We start from the raw sequence: 21,868 nt of genomic DNA, 5'->3' as shown, positions 1-21,868 counted from the left end.
TGGGAAGCTCCTGGTAGCACCAAGCCCCACCAGCAGCTTCCCAGCAGAAACCCTGCTCGTTACCAGAGAATGAGCACCCAACATATGCTAATCCATGGGGGGAAAGGAGCCGACAAGGTCATGAGACCCCACACAGAGAGCCACAGTGAAGTGACCCTCATACCCACCTCGCCACAGGAGCAGCCTGAACGATTCAGGACACCGAGAGGTTGTTTTCCACCTGGTGTCTCCCACAGGAAGTTGTGGGGCTGAGGACCCAGGGTGGCATTTTTCATCGTAGAGCAAAGACCCTAATCCTCCAACAGCTTTATCAAGAATAAACAAACTGACGCAAGGATGCCCCCTGGCACCTGAGCCTCTTCATAAAACCCGGCTCCAAGCCTCTGAGACAGTTTGTTGATTCTTAATCCCAGCAGGTTCACATCTCTCAGACCGCCCACATCCTTAATGCAGAGCAGACCTCTGAGTGTCACAGGAGCCCATGGACTCCTTTTGTCTGGTCAAAGCTCCACACCTCAAAGTCTGTATCTCAAAGGCGGTGAGGAGAGGCCCAGAGCACCGACTCCACACATCGGACCTCGCCCCAGCCTGGGTCTGTCCCACTCACCGCGCTGTCAGAGACTTCTCTGTCGTTAATGACCACCCGGAAGTTGGCATCGGGCGACAAGTGCTCAGCCTGGAGCCAGAAGCGAACCTGGCCCTTATCGAAAATCTCATAAGCTAATTCTGACTTCAGAGGAACCACTGTGGGAAGAAAAGACATGGCAGCCAATCATGCACAGCCCTGCAGGAGAGAGCAACTGCCCTCGTGGGGAAATGTGGATCCCAGTTACTGAACTGACTGACAATGGGAACCCTGGAGTCCTGCACGGGACGATGGCAACCAAAACTGAAAAGCAGCTCCAACTGGCCTGCTGCAGTGTTTAAAGCCTCTTGCCCACAGCTCTGGGGAGCTTTCTGGCTGGGACGCACAGTGACAGATATGTCTGCCTTCCCACCCGCCATACCTCAGTAACTGAAGGTCAGGTTTGGTGGACACCGTGCTGGGGTGAGGCAAGGCCCAGCGGCTCACAGACAAGCATCCACTTCAAACCACATTACGAGGCTGAAAGCTGGCATCCCACAGGGACCTCCTCCCCACAGCAGCGCCAGGCACCTGTTCACTTACTGGGGTTCTTGATCTCGTTGCTCAGTGCCATCAAACGCGCAAGCTCTGAAATCAAGAAAAAAGGGTCTCCAGTGATGCTAACCTGCACACTCAGAAGCTTGTGGACAGCAACAAGGCTGCACGGGAGCAGGGCCCGCAGCACCCAGACTCAGTGACCACCAACACTTGTGGGCATGGAGAAATCCGAAGTAAGAGTGAGAGGGCAGCGCTCGGCCTTGACCGTCCACGGGCAGCTGGCTGTGCCGAGTGCTTGTCGCCAAGGACTTGCCCAAGGGACAGCAGAGGGCAGGGCGAGCCCCACTGAGCATGGGGTGCAGCGGCAGGTGCACCCTAAAGTCTAGAACATGATAGCAGGGAGGACACAGCGAGCCACCTGGGCGGCCATCACTGTCCCTGCCACTCCCACTTCGGTGCTCAGCTGTCCTCATGGCCCAACTGCTGCGGGGTGAATGCGCCCTAAGCTCCCGTGTGGAGAGGCGGCCTGGGTTGGTACAGGGTCACAGGAGGGTACGCCACGGGGGAAGGCCCTCGCGAGACAGAGCCTGCACTCGGACTTCCAGCCTCCAATGACCTCTGCGCATTAGGAGGGACACGTCCACATTCTGTCAGCACAGCACAAGGGCTGAGACACCCACTCTTGGCACCGCCCTGGGCCAGTCTGCCTGGCCACGACCCCTGAGCAGCCCAGCACCTTGGGGGCCAGGGCTCAGAGCTCAGAGGCCTGAAACACAAAGTCCTGGAGAGGTGACGCCACCCTCCAGGACTGAGGGGCAGGAGGACAGCTGGGCGAGAATGCTGGAGAATGCTGTCACAGCTGGGCCGTCACCTCTGGCTGGCGTGCCTGTGGACTCAGCCGCTCCTCCCTCCAGGACAGAGGTCTCACGCCCTGTGCTGCCCACCATGGAACTTGGGCCACAGCCATTAAAAGTTATTTCAAGCACGGGAAGAAAGCTGTTTAACAGCCCAAATTCTCCTCCGCAGGAGGAAGGGAGCAGCCCAGCCCGCCACCATGAATCTGTCCTGACCTCTGGACTTGTGTGCAAATGCACTGCTTCCTGAGTGCCCACGCATTAAGCAGTGTGGGAATCACCCGAATCCTGGTTTTAACAGTGACTTGGATCTGCACCCCGTGGGTCCTGGCCAGTGGGGTGTGCGTCAGAGACGCTTGTCCTGGATTGGCTTAATTTGCAAAGGCATCTGGGTTCCTATGAACAGGCCTATCCACAGCTTCCCACAAACACATATCCTTCCTGTAATCAAATGCACCTTCCCTACATGGACTTGGTCTTTGAACATGTGATAAACCAACAGAGGGCAAGCTGGCACCTCAAGGATATTACCTTCTTCATCCAAAACAAAGCTGGAGGACACACCGTCCGTGTCGCTCACAGACACGGAGTAAGTCCCCACGTCCACTTGATCCGGGTCCTTAAAGTACAGCCTCGAGCTGAAAAGGAGGAGGAGGAGCACTAGTCGCCTCCACCTGAGGAGCTGCCGGAGCCCACAGCGTCCAGCCACACAGTGACTTACTGATCGCCCTCGGTGTGCACGCGGAACCTGTCCCCGTCCGCGATCTCCTCGTAGGATTTGCACCATGTGAACTGGGAGGCGTCGGTCATCTCCTGGCAGTCGAAGCCCAGGTAGATGTTGCCCTCCTCGTCCACACCTGCGCTCATTTCCTTTGTGCCTGCAGGGCAAGAAGGCAGGAGGCCTCAGGAACACCGTGTCCCCTGATGCTTTTCTTGGACAGGAGGTGGCACGGCTGGAGGACTCATTTTACACCAGATCATCAGTTCCACCAAATGTCCTCCCACGACACTAGGAGCCACAGAAGACAGGGACACCGGGGATCCCGGAGAGGTGGAGTGGCCGGCTGGGTGCCTCGCTGCTGCCGTGTGAGCTTCCCCGTCTGCAGGCCTCCTTCCCAGCATCACAGGCCCCCCAGGGAAGAGAGGGCCCCTCGCAGGCCCCTGCCTGTCTCTCCGTGGTCCCGCATGCCCAGCACTCGGCCTCCCCCGCAGGCCCTCCCTCTTCCTCAGAGGCTGTTTTGCTCCTGCAAGGCACAGCGTGTTCACACAAGGTGGACTCATGGCTCAACCTGTGCCAGTCAGAACTCAGCTCTTGGAAACTGGGGGCCGGTGAGGGCACAGCTCGGTCTTTGCTAGGGAGTGGAAGTGACCATGTAAGATGGACGCTCTCGAGTTGCCAGGAAGAGGGCAACAGAAGGAGCAGCCTGCAGGCCAAATAAAGAGACTGTGCCCGGGGGAGGGAGGGAGTCCAGCAGAAGCGGCAGGTCGCGGCATGCGAGCCTTCACCTGCCCACCGGGCACAGGCAGCTGCCCCGAGGTCCTGTGAGCAAGAAACCACCCTCTTTCCCGAAGGATTTGCTCCACCCTGAGAGCCACCCCTGCCTACCACGCAGACGACCAACCGCCCTTCTGCCCCGGGAGCTGAGAACCATGCAGGGCTGGGGCAACTCTGTCAGGCCCTGAATCTTTAGGGCACGAGGGGATGCCCGTCCACCCCTCCAGACCACGTCTGCACCCATGTCTCACACACACCACACACATGTGTGCCTACACTAGCCGTGCACACTGCCCGAGCCCCAGCCCCGCGACCTTCAGGCACGCTCACCTGGCCTGGCCTCCACCAGCACGGGCTCCGATGCGTCCGAGGGCTTCCCCGGCCCGCTGGTGTTCACTGCCCGCACTCGGAACACATAGGTCTGACCTCGCTGCAGGTCACAGACCTGAAAGGCAGGGAGCGCAGGGCTGGGCTTTCCACGGTGACAGTTCTGCAGCAGCGCTGTCCACAAACCCCACCCCACAGCCATGGCCAGGGCCAGGCATCTCAGCCCAGCTGCGCCCCAGGGCCCGCATCACGGCAGCGGGCACCCCCGCCAGGGCACCCACGGCCATGGGCCCACGGGGCCCTGGACCATTGTCACAGCTGACGGTGACTGGATCTTGCACATGCCAAAGCAGAGATACGTGGAGAAAAGATAAAGCAGCTCGTGCACTGTGTGTGCGCACATCGCGTGTGTGCGTGTGTGTATGAGGTGTTCATAGGGCCCGGCCCGGCCGAGGTCACGGGAACTGAGTCATTTAGGGCTGGGGCTGAAGGGCAGGACATCGAACAAGACCAGCTCAAGGCACGAGCAGCCCTGGGAGAGACAGCACGTGGCCCCCGCCCCTCCGTGTCCTCTTCTGCCCGTGCTGGGCCCCCCCGGGTGTTCCGCGGCCCTGGGACAGCCTCCCCAAGAGGGCTCAGTGAGGGCCTGGATCACAAACACATTCCCACAGAAGGGCAAAGAGTGAATAATGAATCACCTTCAGGTAACGGTTTGGAGCTGTGGCCTGGTTAACAGTCTTCCATTCTCCAGCATCCACCTCCTTACAGTCCACGAAATACCCAGACACGGGGCTGCTGCCGGGGTACACAGGCGGCTTCCACAGCACCACCAGCGATGTGTCTCGGACCTCGCAGAATGTCAGGTCGTAGGCAGGCCCTGCGGGGCACCAAGAACCTGACACTGCTGTCCCGCAGGCTGCAGCCCCAACCCCTCGGGGGCCCCGGGCACCAGCTGCAGGTCCGCGTGAGTGGGGCCAGCTTGATGCTGGGGACAGCCCAGCTGAGGGCCTGCAGCCCCCGTCGGCAGGCACATGGGGACTGTGTGTGCAGTGTGGGTGCAGTGGCCAGCGGGTGGACCAGGGAGGAGGAGCCGAAAGTTGAAGGCGTCGTGTTGCACCCTGGGCCGGCATCTGCTTGCTGAGACACTGCGAGCCTCCCTGAGGACTCAGGGCCCCAAGAGCAACTGGCAGTGGGGAGAGGCAGGTGCCCGGCACCCCTCGGGTCATACCACGTCCCCTGCTGCTCTGCCTCCCCATCCGGAAGCAAGCAGGCCCTGCACACTAACAGGCTCTCCCCAGGGCTGTGCCGGGGCCACAGTGACTTCATCGGAACAGGGAGAAGAGGAGGGGAAGGAGGGAAAGAAAGGAAGAGCGGAGAGAAAGGAAAGGGAGGTGAAGGGACAGGTGAGAAAGCAATGTTATCCGCACAGCAGTCTGAAGCAGTTTCCTTAGCTTCAAAGTTTAGTTTTTTCTTTTTGAAAATATGAGCACAGTGGGATGCATTTGGTTCCTGATGGATTGAGCACAAAGAAACTGACACCCAGCACCTGAGAATTTGTGCAAAGAGTTTAAACGAAGAGTCTTGAATAAACCTGGATCTGCATCTATTCTGCTTTAGAGCACTGGAGACCCCTGAGCTCTCTGCTCTGTGGAAAAGGTGGCCTGGCCACACCCTGCCACGGCGGAGGTGCGGCTGCACGTCGTCCACACAGGGGCAGTGCCACATGCTGCCACCCCCTTCCACGCCTCTCTGCCGCACACCCACCTGCCCCTGCTGTGTCCCCACAGACTGCTGCTGGTCCTACCCAGCTGCTGGCACCCCGAGTTTCTGCCTTATCTAGACAAACGTCTGCTGACTGTAAGAGACAGACCTCGCGGCCCAAGCCCGAGTCCCGCTCCTGCCCTGGCAGCCCCTCAGCTCCATGGTGGAGGCCACAGACTGGGACAGAAGCATCTCACCAGGCTCCGGAGCCGTCCAGGCCTCACACTTGAAGAGCTTGCTGGGATCCGAGGGCTGCCCGATTCCTGCCACATTGGTGGCTGTGATTTTGAACTCGTACAGGGAGCCTTCTGTCAAGCCCTCCACCTGTGTGGATCAGTCTCATTAATACAGGAGGTAAGTGGTGCCCACAGGAAGTGCTCAGGTGGTCTGGGAAGTGCCCCAAGCGTGGAGGGGCCTCAGAGGCAATTGGACCCTCTCTCTGCACGCCCGGCAAGTTCCAGCCAGGTTGGCCATGTCCCCCCATTCTTCCCATGGATGTCCTGGGGGCCAAGACCATGCTCAAGGGTGGGCAGGGAAACCAAGGCTTGCAGACGAAGCCCACAGGTGCACAGAAGAGCAGAGGTGGGGAGAGCTGACTCACAGGATCCCCATCCCAGGCTGGGCTGCCTGACATTGGGCGCCCTGCACTGTAGGGGGAGGCGCCGACTGGGCTGTCACCATCCCCAGGATGGCTGCACATCCGAGGTCCTGCCCGGCCCAGACCAGTGCAGCTGTGCAGACCTGAGGAGACCTGGGACTGATCCAGCAGCCAGTAGCATGGCCGAAGGAAGCCACGGCTGGGGAAGTGCTGTCTCTAGAGACTCCAGTCCAGAAAATGAAGAGGTGCTCTCAGCAGCAGCTGGGGCCCAGAAGAGAGCACCCAAGGCGAGCCTGGACAGTAAGTGATAACTATACCCCACGCCAGGAGTCGGGCAATTGTGTCACAAGAAGCCCATGCTGTAGCACGTGTGCATGTACAGACCAGTCTCACCAGGCAGAATGCTCAGTAAGACTGTAGATTTCTGAGCCCTTCCCAGCCCCGCACTAGCTGGTGTGGGGGGCTCCATGCAGGAAGCCCAACAGTTCAGCACACGGGTGGGGCAGAGCCTGAGACCTGGGGAAACCGAGGGCCACATGGTGGCCGGGAAGCGAGCCTGGATGTGATGCAGTTCTGTCGTGCCCCACACCTGGGTGGAGGAGACTGGAAACTTGGGGACTTCTCAGGAAAGGGTGGTCAGCACACAGGGAGGCGGTCTTCTAAGACACTCATGCTCAGGGCAACCCTGTCCTTGGGCGCCAGGCCGGCACCCAGGACAGAGGCCACAAGAGCAGCACCCACCCCGCAGGCTGGAGCCCCGCCTGAGGGACCGGGCTGGCTATCACCCAGCCATCCAACCCACTCAGTCACTGTCCTCTGTCTCCTCGCTGCTTCTCAAGAGAAAGCATTTCCAGGACTTTCCATCCCAAGCTCCATGGCCTCATGAGCTAGGCCGTTAGGTCTGTTTCTGATCAAAGGCCCTAACCTCGCTGAACTCCGAGTCACCGAGTGACACAGCAGGCCGGGGCTCACCGTCAGGATCCTGTCCTGCAGCAGCGAGGCGTTGACCTCGTGCCAGTTCTTGTGCTGTGCCTCGCGCTTGTCCACATAGTACCCCAGGATGGGCGTCCCGCCGCTGAACTTCGGCACCTTCCAGCCCAGCGTCATGGAGTGACCGTCACAGTTCAGCAGGGTGATCCCGTACGGACGGGACGGGACGGCTGCAAGGACACAGCGCAGGGTCACCTGGGCAGGCCCAGCGCCCCTCACCTGGCCAGCGGGGAACAGAGAGGCAGCCGCGGAGATGGCCCTGGGTGCCGGCTTCCGTCGCACTCACTGCCCTTCTCAGGGCATCTGCCAACAGTCCAGCGGCGGGAGGGCGTGGGGTGTGTGACCTGGGGACACCACGGATCCCCAGACCCGCAGAGAACTCCGCAAGGGGCCTCATTCTCTGTCTGCACCTCCAGAGGAGGAGCGGGGCTCCGGGACGCCGGTGTTTCCTGCTGGGTAACACAGACTCCAGGTCAACATGGAGCACCCACCCTCGCCCGGAGGAGGAATCGCCCACCCTGCTGTCCCACTCCGAGGAGGCCCTGGCAGTGTCCTCCATCGAGGAGTCTGGGATTCTCGACGAAGGCTAAGCCCAAGCCTTTGGCTTTCACTCAGGGGAATGATGGGAAGGGCAGGTAGGGAGGCGCAGAAGCCAGGCTGGGAGCAGAGAGGGCATCAGGATCAGAACCTCAAAGGAGGGCATGGCTGATCCCCGGGCATTATCAGACCTGACTGCCCTGGAACCCCAGGACATCACTGCCAGGAGGAAAAGCTCAGCTCTGAACACATCTGCAACTTTCCCTGGAGATGAAGAGAGCTGAATGTTGCTCCTGAAACGCACGCAGATAGCAGCGTTTTGAAAGCGAGTAGGATGTGGCATTTGCGCCTCAGATGTCCCTGGCGGTGCTCAGGGCCCTGCACTGGCCAACTCTCCTTGGGACTGCATCCAGACTCAGATCCTGACCCTCTTGTTTGATGAAACAATCAGCGTTAAACACATAGTCATGCATGAGGCCATCAAGTGGCAGAAGCATGTGAAACTCTCTGGTGTGATTTTCGGAAGCTCCGTGGGCTCCGAATGGCTGGAAGGACAGCGACACTGCTTTAGAGTGCATTTCGGAAAGAGACAGTCGTGCCTAGAGCACAGGTGCTCACATACGTGCAGCATTCGGAAACAAGGGCCAGCAGAGACGATGCTCTGGTTCTAATCCGCACTTCTTTGGCACACTACTGCTTCCTCCAGAAACTGGCACTTCCAGCAGAACGGCAGGTGCTCTGCACAGCCACCCCACACCCTTCCCTCCAGCTGCATCCCAGATGGCCGCACTCCTGTCCACCCAGGCAGAAACCCCGAGTCCCGAGAGCAAGGGGGGCAGGCGCCCGTGCCGCACATACTCAGGGCCGCCTGCACCTTGATGACATCGGACTCCTGTGAGTTCTCGCTGGTGCCCACGGCGTTGACAGCTTTGACCCGGAAGACGTACTGCTCGCCAGTGGTCAAGCCGTGCACCACGAACCTGAGGAAACAGGGGCTCACGTCAGGGCAGCGAGCTCCTGACGGCACTCGCCGCAGCAGGGAAATCGTTCTGAGCGCTCTGTACAGGACTCTCTTGGACTGAAACCGACTTTGCTTTCAGTGCCTCACAGAAACATCGCCCATACCCTTCTCCTCCAGTGTCAGGGACACGCGGCCCTGCCACCCAGGAAGCAACACTCACACCGAGTGTCACAGCACTTATTCTGAGTCCTGGTCACCTCTGCAGCACCAGTCTGCGGGGGACATCCACCCGCTTCCCATAGGAACTACCACATCTACCTCGCAATGGTAATAGTTACACCTCGGCTAGCACAGCCGAGACCTGGACGTCAGGTAGAGGAGGCCAGAGCCCAGCTGCATGTGTGGATCAAATGACCACACTGCATCCCATAAATTCATATAATTAAAATAATGATTTTAAAACTAGAAAAAGTTTCAAATATCAGCATAGGGGCCGGGGGTTTAGCTCGGTGGTGCTGCTGCCTAGCTCACAAGCGCAAGGTCCTGAGTTCGATCCCTGGTACAAAAAACAAAACAAAATATCAGCATGGAAAAATTCACTACTTTTTTTTGGTACCGGGGATCAAACTCGGGTCCTTGAGCTTGTGAGGCAGGCGGCGCCACTGAGCTTAATCCCGGCCCTACAACTACTGTTTTAACCTTGCTATTCACAGAGAAGTCCTGCATGCTAATTACACCGGATGTGCAGGCTGAGACTCTTCTGACGTCCTTACGCAAATCACTGCAGCAGAGGCTGGAGGGCGAGGTGGGAAACTCGCCTCCTGGGCAGCCCTCCAGAGCCACATGCCAGAGGGCAGCTGAGCAACAGACACCCAGGGCAGTCCCACTGTCATCTCCAGCTGGGGAGCCACACAGGGCCCTGGGCTCGCCTCTGTCCGGCTCAGCGCACAACCCCGGGGGGCCGGGGAGGGCACCTGTTGTATCCAATGGGCTTGTGGTTGCATGGCTCCCACCGGTTGGTGCCTGCCACGCAGCAGTCCACGTAGTAGCCCAGTAGGTCCTCCGCGTGCTTCGGCTGGTCCCACTGTACTACCACAGACGTCTTGGTGTTCCGGGAAGCCTGCACTCGGCCGGGTGCAGAAGGGACCACTGCAGGAGTGTGGGGGAGAGGTCAGGCTGCAGGCCTGAGGCCGGGGGAACTTGGAGGATGGGCTGCACAAGCGTGGCTGGGACTTGAGGGGAACAGGGCTGCCAACTTGCTGCCTCTTCCCACCGGATTCCAGAAGAAAGGAATCCGAATCCTGAAATCCGCGTTGCCCCTGAGCCATCAGCAAGCTCCGACCTGGAGCATTTGCCTGCTAGGAAATCAAGACGCATTTGTGTCTGATTCTGGGGATCTGTGAAAGACTCATAGCAGAAAGACTGGAGCACCAGATTTCTCACCCAGGCCTCGGGTCCCTCAGCCCTCAGGGTCACCACTGTCCCCAGGGCCACCCTTCGGCCACACACCCCAGGGTCTGCTTGTTACTGTCACTGCTGAGCATGCTGGTAAGTGACCCGTGGTCACACCTGGCTGGGAGGCGTGAGGAGCCTGTGGCTCCAGCCAGGACTTTTCAGAGCTTCCGTTAGGTCGGAGCTGAGAGCTGAGGGCCTGGGCTCTGCCTGCCCAGCCCCACCGCTGTTCATTCTGACATCAGGATCCTCAGTGAGCATGGCACAAAGGAGAGGAGAGCCACTGGATGCCCCCAAAGGGGGTTCCTGACCCCAAAACTCTCACCGAAGGCTTTGGGGACTCAGGAGCCTCCCGCACATGAGGAATTCTGTGATTCGCATTTGAGACCCTCGGAGAGGGAAGCCGAAGGACATCGGGGCTGGGGCTGCACTCTGAGGCCAACCAGGCCCTCTGCAGCCTTCCTGGCCCGTTTCTCAGTTTTGTGACAAGATGGAACTTTGGTGAAATGCCAAGAACCGACAGAACACGGCGAGAGCTGGGAAACAGCACACTAAGGCCCCTGTGCCACTCACTGAGGACACTGGGGGTTCAGTGGCCCCCCTCACCCACCGCTCACCAATGCTGTCCTGCGCCTGGATGGGAGGCGTGGTCTCTGACGGGTCGCTCAGGCCGTGCTTGTTGGCTGACAGCACCCGGAACACATAGGACTTCCCATCCGCCAGGTCAAAGACAGCGAAGCGAGGGGACTTCACGCCCATCTGCGCATTGACACGCTGCCAGGTGCCACTGCCAACCACAGACTGCGGAGGAGGAGAGGGGCGATTGAGCCTGCAGGACGCAGGGAGAGGAGCACTCTGTGAGACGCTCGCACCCCCCCCCACGCAGACAGCAGTCTTTGGGGATTTCCAAGCTGATGCCAATTTGGAGACGTCAGAAATTACCCTAGATTGGAAAAGTTACTGCTATGCATTTTCCATTGATGCACTGAACTGTAGAAACTTAAATAAATCCACAGATTGGTTACTGCCTTCCTAAGAGGGAGTGACTATAAATGATTCAGGATAACTTAACAGAGTATTTGTAAAATTCCGTATTTGCTGGTTCACACTTCAGCCGGACCTTCTGACACACTGCTGCTGCTGAGTCTCGACAAAGTGACATTATCTATGAACTGCTGAGGGACACGGGGCAGTGTGCTCATGCCTCAAAAACAGCTGGCTTCTTCAGTGAGTGTGCACAGCTCTTTCATCCAATGAGGACTGTGACATCTTGTTTCAAATAACACACTGCCAGCTGCATGTATGATGTGCCAAGTACGTAAAACCCTGTGGAGCAAGAGTGTGAACGCGTGCACCACGTGCGCATAGTGGCTATTTCGTGTAATAGAGTCATGGGTGACTTGACTTTCTTCTATGCACCTCCTCTCTTTTCTCCCCATAGTCTGTCTTGCCTGTGTAATTTTATCCCTGATAATTACCTTGGCCCCGCAGTGATGATTTTTTCTGCAGAGATAAACCCCTCTTTGAAAATAATGTTGTGGTGGTAAAATAGAGGTGCACATTGACCCTGCCAAGGTCAGCCGAACAGGAGAAACAGGGATCGCAGCCCAGGCTTCCGGGAGTCAGATTTGAGTTTAAAGGAAATGTTTTCTTTCTTTTCTGCATGGTGAAAGTCAGTTTCTAGGAAGTGTTGGTGGGACCAGGTGGCCCCAGTAACCCTTGGGTGTCCCCTGTGCCTTCCCTCAGGGCTCACATGTCCTCTCCTGTCGAGGAGGAATGGGAGGACTGCGTGATACAAAGTGCCGAGCCAGCGCTGCCGTCCTGACCACCGAAGACTGCAGAGGCCATGCCTGCACTCCCGAGCAGGTCTTAGGTGGACAGAATCAATGCCGTGAACCAGGTCCTGGGGTTCAGACCACCTCACACCTGGTCTCTGATGAGGAGGGAAACTCAGGAGCCGTGCCGGGAACAGGGGGGACCGGGCCTTGCTGGGACAGGCCACCCCAGGGCCTGCTGGAGGAGCCAGGGTTGTGTCCCCACCGCCTGTGCCCAGCTACCCACTTCTGGGCACAGAGCGCCCGGAGCCCCCACTGCTCCCTGTGCCCCACCCCACAGTGCTGCGGAGCAGTCTCCACCCCAGCAGGTGTGAGGTCCCCGACACGGGCTCGAGGTAGCAGATCGCCCCTGTCACTGGCCGCTGGTTCCCAGCATGAGCACTCAGAACTGGGAGTGGCCCTGCCCCAGCCTCCCAGTCACCCGGCCTAGTGCTCAGCAGGAAGGACACGCAGTCAGCAGCCCCTGCGTGAGACAGAGCTGCCTCCCTCCACTTCCGCCCAGGGCAGGCAGCTGCATCACTGCACTTGCATCACGGGCGAACACTGAGCGCTGTGCACCACACACGTGTCAGGTGTTACAGTGCAGCGTGAGTTTAGTGTCACACCCTGTAGCTGCAGTATCTGTGGGACATTGAGGTCCTCACGGTGGCCCGCAGCCCCACGGTGGTCACCTGAGCACCGTGCCACAGCCTGCGCTTTCCATGCAGCAGGACAGACCAGCCGAGAGGGGATGTGTGCACGTGAGGCCGCGGTTTGTGAAAGTGGGCTGGTAACAAACGTGCGCGTGTGCGTGCATGTCCATGCGCACGCTGGGCTGCGCCACACTGTGCACTTGTGCTTCTTCACATGTGCCCAGGTCAGCAGAGCCCAGGCGGCAGCTCTGTCTACGCGATCAGTACGCGACCTGTCCACTTCCAGGCCCTGTGACACTCAGAGCAGGGCAGAGGGCGCAGACACCCACACTCGGGCCCTCCTCGGCCACAGAGGACCTGGAGGCTGGGCAGGTGAAGCCAGCCTGCTGCAGGCCCAACCCAACTCAGCCTTTGGGGGCTCCCTGCTTTGCCCACGTGGCCCAGCCCCGCGGTCGGCATCGCAGTGGAGGGTGGCAGCCCTCTCCCAGCCCAGCGGGGCAGCAGCCTGGGCCCGGCCGTGCACCTTACCTTCTCGATGAAGTACAGTAAGGACTCCTTGCCACGGGGTGTGGGAGGCTCCCAGCTGAGGACCACATAGGTCCTGCTGATCTCGGAGGCGTGCACGTCGGTGGGGGCACCTGGGATCTGAACGTCACCTGCAGGAGAAAGGAGGGGAGTGAATGCAGCCACCAGGCGCACCCAGCCTGGGGAGCCACCCAGCAGCAGCCTTTGCCTACCTCTCCTCAGACAGAAAACAAAAGCCAGGGTGGTTTTCCCAGAGCCAAAGCATAACAAATGCACCACTAAAGCTCATCAGATTATTTTGCCTCTGGTATAAACCAGGTCGTAAGAGTTGTACCCAAGTCTCCCAGAGTTTCTGCAGGAAGGGGAAGGATGTTCCAGAAAGGAGCAGCAATCTAACAAGGGCTGAGCTTTGTGTGGCCCAGGGCTGTGTGAGGCAGCGTTACCCAGCTGAGCCCTGCAACAGGGGGCCTCCTGTGCTTTCTCCGTGTCCCCCGCACACTGAAACATCATCAGTGTCTGAGGCACCTTGCCTTCCCCCTCGAAGGACCTGTGAGCATTTTCAGGCACTGTGCACTCAGCCTTTGTACTTGAATCTCCAGAGAGATGTGAATAAGTCCTTTGGAAATAACTGAAGGGGTATTTGCCGTCAGAGACAACAGGAAAACTTCTCTGCTCCCATGTGTCAGAGGTTTATGTCTGAGTTTACAGGACAGCCTAATGAGGGTGCAGGTTTTCCAGACCTATGGTCTCTTTCATTGTGCTACAAAATGTTACGAGCTCCCATTAGATCAGCGCGCAATTGCAACAGTTTGCACCGTCCTGGGACACCTCCGTGCCCTTCACAGTGTCTGATTGCTCCCTCGGGCCTCAGCCATGTGGAAACAGCGCAAAACAAGATCCTGTTTCATTCTATGAGGGCTGGCACCGACCACAGTGCACGTTAGAAGGAACACAGGCTGACTGGCATCACCCAGGGGAAAGGCTGAGTTTCCAACAAGGAGCCGCCCTGTCTCCAGGACAGCGCAGGGGCAGGGTGGCAGGACAATGAGGACCTGTGCAGTGCGTCCACACCAAAACCCAGCCGGCAGGCTGAAGGGGGCACCTGAGACCCAGGCCTGGAGGGGAGAGGGAGCCAGCCAGGGGACAGGGGGCAGGGGACAGGGCCGGGGGAGCGCGGCGTCCTCCTACACAGCTTGGAGGACACCCACGCCTCCGCAACCAACACCAGGCCCAGCGTCTACCAGGGCGGCACTCGGCCAGCTAGGGCCCCAGAGGGCATCTGGAGCCGGCTCGCAGGCCATTTCCTCCTGCTCCTGTCTGTCTGGCACTCCTACAGGCTTCTGAGCCTCTGGAGCCAGAGGCTGGACAAGGCCTTCAAGCTGCCCAGTGACCTCTGAAGAACCTGAGCCCTGAGCCGTGCCTGGGACTCTACTCCCTCAGGCAGTCCTGAGCCGCAGGTCCCTGTGGAGACCCTGGGGAAGCCCCCTGGGGGAGACAACACAGCACAGGGCCGCCTCGGCCGGGCTGCCTCCGACACGGAGACCACCACCAAGTCTCCCTGGGCCCGGGCTGTCTTGGAGGAGCACTGAAGGGCTGCCCTTCTGAGGAAGAGCCAAGCCAGTCACCTCTGCCTGGCTGGCGGCCCCAGGGCGCCTGGGAATCTGACTCAGTTTCCACTCACGGACTCCATGATCTGGTCTCAACTAAAATGCTGGGATTTCTCAGTAAGAGCGCTAGATTGCCCTTAGCAAGTCTTTCCAGGTGTCTCTGGAAGGAATATCAACAGGAAGACATCTCAAAATCATAAACAGGGAAAACGGACTTTCAAACCCAGAACATCAGTGGACAAGAAAGACTAGATCCTTCCTCCTGGTTAAAATTTCAGGAATAGAAGTTTTGCTTCTGAAAGGTAAAATAGCGAGTCACGCGAGGAGGAGCCTGCATTAGCCAGCAGCCGGGTCTCAGAGTCAGTGTGCTTTCTGCTCTGGGAGGCCCCAGAAGAAGGCACTTGTGGCGACACACGGTGGTGCGTGCCTATCATGCCAGCACTCGGGCAGCTGAGGCAGGAGGATGTCCACACATTCAAGGTCAGCCTGGGCCACCTAAGGTCTCAAAGAGTGCGCCTGTGAGCCCCAGCAGGAGGACAGAGCCACTCCCCCACCCCGGGTCCTGCCCACACCATTGGCCTCCTCCCTGTCCCTCAGCAGGGCCCAACCTGCACGGGCAGAGGCCCCACCCCCAAGCCCCTGCTGCTCAGACCCTGACCAAGCCCCAGACACCCAGAGGTGGGGCGCACGCACCTTCCAGGTCGTCCTTGGAGATCACGGTCGGCTTCTCTCCCTCCAAGTGGACTGCTGCAGAGAGAGGAGATGATGGTGTGGCTGCCACCCAAAGGTCCCCAGCCCAGGGCGAGGGTGGAGAGGCTCCGCATCCCCGGGCAGTCAGAGCTGGTGTTCTGGACGTGGTCCGGGCACAGTTCAGCCCTTCTCATCCTTTCTAGTGGGCTCAGCGGACAAAGCAGGTGACTCACTTACAGCCAAACCAGGGTCCAGTTCCACTGAGGAACCAGGTTCGGTGAAATTAAAACTCAGAAATGGAGCGGTTTGTTAGGTTCCATTATGGTTGAAATCACACCACTGCTGGCTGAGCAGGGCCTGATTCTGAGCCGGTCTGGTGGACTCCAGGTGGGGAGGGCAAGTGGGGGCCTCAGCCCAGAGTCTCTGCCTCCACAGGGACCCACGGGGACAGGAGACAGGAGGACAGCACCCTGCTGTGGCACCTGAGCACCAGCCCCTACCTTGCAGCCTCCTGAGGTCCACGGGGTCCAGGGCAGCCACGGCGACGGAGACCCGGGAGGGCCGGCTGATGCCTGCGCTGTTGACAGCCCTCACGCGGAACAGATAGGACCGGCCCTCGAAGAGCCCGGTCACCGGGTACTTGCAGGTCTTCACAGGTGCGTCGTTGCACTGCACCCAGTTGTCGGTCCCCACCTCGCACCTTTGAAGGCAGAAGCAGAGGGGAGGGCAGAGTGGCGCAGGGCAGCCTGCAAGCATCCCGGGTCACAGGTCCCCTGGTCACTGGAGCGCCCCAGCCTGGTGAGATCGGACCACACGGACAGCAGCCTGGGCAGCTTCAACACGGAGCTGCAGGAAATGCCTGCACACAGCTGAGGTACACAGGTGGGTGGTGGAATGGTGAGTTTTTATAATTTACAGCTCATATCTATGTAGAGATAGTTGGGTGGAGAGAGGGATGGACAGTTGGATAGATAGACAGACAGATAATGGACAGATGGATAGACAGGCAACCATGAGTCATAATTTACAGCTTAAAATCAATCCCTGTCTCCAAACACTGGTAGGCAAAGCCCCCCAAGAAGTCAGTTTAGACCAGCCTTCCATCAGTCTTTCTCCCACTGCCTGAAGGGCAGGGGCAGGGTCCGGGGAGCCCTGTGCCCCGAATGCTCTGCAGCCACCGTCCCTGGTGCCACCTGTGCCCGGGTGACGTGCCTCACCCGGGGATGTGTTCTCCTGGGTGCCGCCCCAGGCTGCTGAGCAGGGCTCGGCTGTTTCTTCCTATGCCGCTACTCACAGGGAATCACAAGGCCCTTTGCAAATATTAATTAAGCTTTGGAAATGTGGGAAAAGTTTACTTCCATTTTTCTTGGGTGGAGAAACTTGTGTACAAAATTTCATAATAAAGCCTCTGTAAAAAGAGCCAGTTTAGGTGAATGCAGCCTTTGGAAGCTTCAGGCTCAGCGCTGCTCTTCCAGGAGGGAGAAACCCACCGCCTTCCCCTTAGCTACTGGAGCTGCCAGTGAAAGCTGCCGACCTCTACCTGATCCAGGTCAGCCATCATCCAGGCTCACCCCTCAGACGGGATTGCAGCCAGGTCGGTACCTCCAGCGGAGGGCGAAGCAAGGCCGGGAGGCGACCAGCCCACTGCGGGATTTAGTTTGCCCTCAACAAAGGGAGAGGGTGTGGATCGACTGAGAAGCTATGTGGAACAATGTTGGCAAAATGGTTGGAAATATCATCAGATGTAGCAAGAAGATGGCCTGGATTAGTCCTTCACTTCTAATTCACGGTTAGCCCCGGATAACGCAGAGTCTGTGGCACACCAAAGCATCTCGACCGCGAGTACTGGAGTGACATAAGTAGCTTTGTTGGGGCGGGGAACTGAATTTCATCTGCCCGAGCCAAAACCCGCAGACTGATTCTCCTCTGAAATAACCAGCTTATTTTGCCATGTGACACAGGAAGAGCCCTGATTCCGACCCCAGGGCCACCCTTGGTCACCCCAGAGCTGTACACTGTCTGGTTTCTAAAGACATTTTCTTTAACTATGATCGAAATGTGCATCTGAGGCACAAATTCCACCTCTACGGAATTCTACCTGGCCCCAGGCCCTGAAGATTACACCAAATAAAGGAAAATCAGAGTTAAAACCCCATTGGCTGTAACAACGACCAACATGTAAGTAGGTCACTGACTCCAAACTAAGAGACAGTGCTTCCTGCCTTGAAGCACAGGCAGCTTTCACTTGGAAACCAGGACTGTGTGCGGAGCCACCCACTCCTGCTGCCTCCTCTGCCCACGCAGCCCAGCTCAGGCCTGACCCAGCACAGCCCGGCACAGGGCACCACGTCAGCGAAGAGAAGCCAGTGGCACCGCCCTGCCTCAGCCTCATAGGCGCCTTGGCCAACCTCCTAGCCGGGAGCGTGGCAGAGCCCGAATCACCAGGCAGGGCAGCTTCCACCTGGGCCTGGAAGTGGACCCTGAGCATCGTCCCAGCAGCGCAGACGCGGGGGTCTCTGTTGCTCACCGGTCGATGAAGTAGCCGATGACCGGGCTCTCGGTGGTCGTGTTGGGCGGCTTCCAGGTCACAATGACGTAGTCCCGGTTGGCATCGTGGCACTCCAGGTCCATGGGCGCCCCGGGAGCCCCTGTGACCAGCGGGTCGGCATCTGGGGTGAGGGACACAGCCACTGTCATTAGAGGGTGGCCCTGCTCGGCCTGCCAGGCTCCTCTGTGTGGGCACCGCTCCGCAGCCTCAGTTTACCCGAGTACTCGCCCACTCTGGGCGGTCATGTCGGGAAGATGGATACACGCACGTCTTTTGTAAACTCAGGGCCCTTGGCCCTCTGTGAAACGCCTGCCATGGTCCCCGAGACCTCACCCTCAGCAAGTGACTTGGGTCAAAATGCGCTGGGGAGTAGCCGACCGGGCCCTGAGGGAGTCACCCTGGCCTGCTGCCTGCTGCGCTGTGCATCCGCCGGAGGAGGGTTCCTTCTCCCACGCGTGAGGGCTGCTCAGGTCCCAGCTCTGTGCACGCCCCACGCGGCCCACTGTCGCCCACAACACCGCTGCATTAGCTTTGGACCTGGCTCAAGCCTCGCGGAGAGGCGCCAGAGCTCCCTGCACATGGGGCCGGCTGCGGACCTCACCTCCCACTCCCCGCCTTCTCACAAAGATCCCAGAAGGGCCAAACTCCCCATGGGCCCCGGGCCCCTCCTGCTGTGGTTGTCGGGGTGAGGGGAGAGCCTTAGCAGGCTCGGGAGCACAGCTCAACACCGAGGAGACCCCCGGGCACGCAGGGCCCGCCTGGTCTTGGGTGAGGCTTCCACTGCCAGATGCGGTGTCTCTGCCACAGGGCCTCCCTGTCAGCCCTGGCCTCGCTGGCCTGTAGGGGCTGCCATTCCCACGGTGACAGACACCGCTTTGCAGGACCTGCAGCTGGGCCCCGACCAAGACAGCAGCCGATCAGGGCAGGGCAGCTAACAGGAGCCGGACACTGAGGGCCAGGCCAGCCAGCCATGGGGGGTGTGTTGTTGCGTCAACACAGGCGGCCTCCTGGGTGTGAAGGGGGCTGCGGCAGGAGGAGGCTGCAGGGACTGTGTGGGGCAGAAGGGAGAATGGGCCGCTCCAGGCTCCGGCTCCAACAGAAGCCAAGCGGGGCCCTGCACCTTAGGGCCGCTCCTCATGCCCTGAGCCTCTGTTTTTCAGTTTCTTGCCAAGTCTGTGCATCTCAGTGTGCACACAGACACACAACACACACCTACCTGGATGGATGTGACAGGCACTCCTGCACATGCAGACCATAAGGGGCCCTGTGTGATGCACACAGGGTGCCCAGCGCTGCACCTGGCCCCATGCACTGTGTCTCTTCCTGGAATGGGGTTTGCAGCCCTCTCCGGGGCCAGGTGAGGATGGGGCAGGACACTGAGCTCCGCCTGACGCAGGGCTCAGAGGCAGGCGTTAGGGACTCCTCTGTCTCTCAGTGTCACGCATCTGGGAGCAGATGCTTCCTCTCCAGCTCAGCCCCTGCCCAGGCCTCTGCCCACCCCTGCCCCACGCCCACCTCTGACGAACAGGAAGGCGCTGTGGTCACTGACTCCGCCGCGGGACACGATCCTCAGGGTGTACAGCCCCTCGTCGTCCTTGTTCAGGTGGCTGAAGGACAGGGAGGCCTGGCCTTCCCCAAAGAACATCTTGGTCCACTTGGACTCCTGCAGCAGCACATCTGGAAGAGGTCAGAGTTCAAGGTCAGCCTCAGAGGTCACCTGAGAGTCAGAGAAACCCACATGGACCCTGGAGACCTTGACGCCTCGAGGAGGCAGGTGGCTGCTTAGGGCACAGCAGGGAAGGAGGCCTGGGAGCACAGCAGCAGGGGTGCGGCCCACAGGACTCCAGGGTGGAGCTCTGCTGGGGGATGACCGACAGAGCAGCAAGGGACCAGCAGAGGGCAGCGCATTCAGAAGAAGCGCACCCGTCCAGGAGTTTGCAGGAAAACACTCCACGCTGGGAACCAAGGAGGGCACAGGAGGAGTTGCTTCCCACACAGCTGGATCTCTCTCCCTCTCCCTCTCCCTCCCTCTCCCCCCCCTCTCTCTCCCTCTCCCTCTGTCTCTCTCTCCCTCTGTCTCTGTCTCTCTCTCTGTCTCTCTCTCTCTCCCTCTGTCTGCCTCTCTCTGTCTCTCCCTCTCCCTCTCTCTCTCCCTCTCTCCCTCTCCCTCCCTCTCCCTCTCTCTCCCTCTCTTTCTCTGTCTGTCTCTGTCTCTCTGTCTCTCTCTCCCTCTCTCCCTCTCTCCCTCTCTCCCTCTCTCTGTCTCTGTCTCTCTCTGTCTTCCTCTCTCTCCCGCTCTCTGCCTCTCTCTCCCTCTCTCCCGCTCTGTCTGCCTCTCTCCCTCTCTCCCTCTCTGCCCCCTTCAAGAGCTCTAGGTGCCTGGGAAGCCCTTGGATTTGGCAAAGACAGAGAAGGAGCACAGGTCATTGTCAGCCCCTGTGGGGGGTAAGGGCCTCATCTACGGCTCGGAAATAAGGTACAGTTTAGACATGAGGACACAGGGCCATGAGTCTCCCAAGGTGGCGTGGGAGGTTCGCGACAAGCATTTCGCTCCAGAAATCCTTTATCGGAAAGGACATGACCCAAGGGGAGCACTCAGCGGGGTCCACAGATGGGACGCCACACCCGCAGTGATGACGATGACGCCAAAGAATGACTGTTGCCATGGAAACGTGTACAGGGAACACTGCTGAGAGCGAACAGGAGGTCTCCCCCAGAGCGTCGGTCCCCACTGGACTGTGCCGTGAAGCACGCAGGTTGTGCAACGCATCCTCTGGAGCTGGGTCACCGGGTGCCAGCGGAAGGTACGTCTCATGCCTGGGCCCTTCCTGTCTCTGGCTCTTTTACTCAGGATCCAGGTACCTTCCAAATCCCCACTTCGGAGCCAGAGCCTTTGGGGGAACAGCTGTCCTCCAAACTCTAAGAGGCAAGACTGGCATGGGTTTCTGAGCAGCTTGTGCCACTGTGCCAGGCTCTGAGCGGATACAGCAAAGGCCTGAGCACGGGTCAGCCCTCCGAGAGGGAGCCAGAGAGGAGGCAGAGATGGTGCCAGGCACCCTGCCTGCTGCAGGAGCCCAGAGCCGGCCAGAGGACAGGGCTGTAGCAAGCAGGGTGAGGCCGGCTCGGAACAGCCTGCAGGTCAGACCCCAGCGCTGCCCCTCCCGCTGCTCCTGGACCCCTGCAAATGGCCTGAGCCCTGACCCACGTGGAACCCTAGGAAAACCGAGGCCCACGCTGAAGCTTCGTGCAGCGCAACAGAAACCCTATCAAGCGTCAGCTGCTCTCGGTAGAAGGACGCAGGACCCCAGGCCTCTCCTGCACGGAACTGGAGACCCAGTCTTTGGCCCAGGGCCTCTGCGAGGGACCCCTGTGGATGCAGGCGCCTCCATGCCATCCTCTCAGGCTCCTCCTGGGTGGCATCCAAGGTCCCCAGCTCCAGTTCACTCAAGCAGCAGTAAGGGGAGGGCCCAACAAAACCAACGCTGGAAGGTCATTCCTGCCTGAGGGCCCTGACACCGCCTTGGGCAGCACCTGGGACATCGGGCCACTCACCGTCCCGGTACCACTCAGCCCGCGGCTGCACTCTCTTCAGGTCTGGCGTCACCAGCACGGTGCACTTGAGCGTGAGGGTCTCGCCTTCTCTCCTGAAGGTGACGCCGAATTTCTCCAGAAACTGCACGTCGAAGTGGGTGTAGGGGATGACGGCGGACAGGGGCACTGCGGGGGTCAGGCGGTCAGCACCCGGGGCCCGCGTGTCCTAGCCCTCACCTCGGGTGCCATGGGCCACCCGGGCGGGACCTCCACCTCCTCTCCGCCGATCCCCACACAGACCGGGCAGGGAGACCCGCACGCCTGCCTCTAGGGGCCGGCTGGGCGAGGACGCAGCGTGGACCCCGCCATGAGCGCTTTGTGTTCCACCTTGGCCAGCGTGGC

The 21,868-nt window shown here is 59.6% G+C and overlaps 1 protein-coding gene across 10 annotated transcripts in view; it reads right to left on the bottom strand.

Moving 5' to 3' along the window:
* The window catches only part of Myom2 (myomesin 2), a 59,998-nt gene that overhangs the window by 15,034 nt on the left and 23,096 nt on the right, over window positions 1-21,868 (bottom strand). For all 10 annotated transcript variants that reach the window (XM_004869574.4, XM_087210073.1, XM_013067374.3 and 7 more), the window contains 17 exons: window positions 21,488-21,652; window positions 19,451-19,612; window positions 17,915-18,056; window positions 15,888-16,087; window positions 15,391-15,444; window positions 13,094-13,221; window positions 10,716-10,899; window positions 9,621-9,795; window positions 8,544-8,665; window positions 7,131-7,318; window positions 5,758-5,884; window positions 4,498-4,676; window positions 3,803-3,917; window positions 2,699-2,855; window positions 2,509-2,615; window positions 1,169-1,213; window positions 608-744 (listed from right to left, as the gene is read on the bottom strand). In XM_004869574.4, the coding sequence (XP_004869631.2) occupies window positions 608-744; window positions 1,169-1,213; window positions 2,509-2,615; window positions 2,699-2,855; window positions 3,803-3,917; window positions 4,498-4,676; window positions 5,758-5,884; window positions 7,131-7,318; window positions 8,544-8,665; window positions 9,621-9,795; window positions 10,716-10,899; window positions 13,094-13,221; window positions 15,391-15,444; window positions 15,888-16,087; window positions 17,915-18,056; window positions 19,451-19,612; window positions 21,488-21,652 (2,387 nt within the window). The remainder of the gene's footprint in view (window positions 1-607; window positions 745-1,168; window positions 1,214-2,508; window positions 2,616-2,698; window positions 2,856-3,802; window positions 3,918-4,497; window positions 4,677-5,757; window positions 5,885-7,130; window positions 7,319-8,543; window positions 8,666-9,620; window positions 9,796-10,715; window positions 10,900-13,093; window positions 13,222-15,390; window positions 15,445-15,887; window positions 16,088-17,914; window positions 18,057-19,450; window positions 19,613-21,487; window positions 21,653-21,868) is intronic.

This window comes from Heterocephalus glaber, unplaced genomic scaffold (genome assembly GCF_053883595.1).
Source record: "Heterocephalus glaber isolate CG9 unplaced genomic scaffold, H.glaber_assembly_v1.0 deba00001104, whole genome shotgun sequence".
Classification (NCBI taxonomy): domain Eukaryota; kingdom Metazoa; phylum Chordata; class Mammalia; order Rodentia; family Bathyergidae; genus Heterocephalus; species Heterocephalus glaber.
This window is presented reverse-complemented; position numbering and strand designations above follow the sequence as displayed.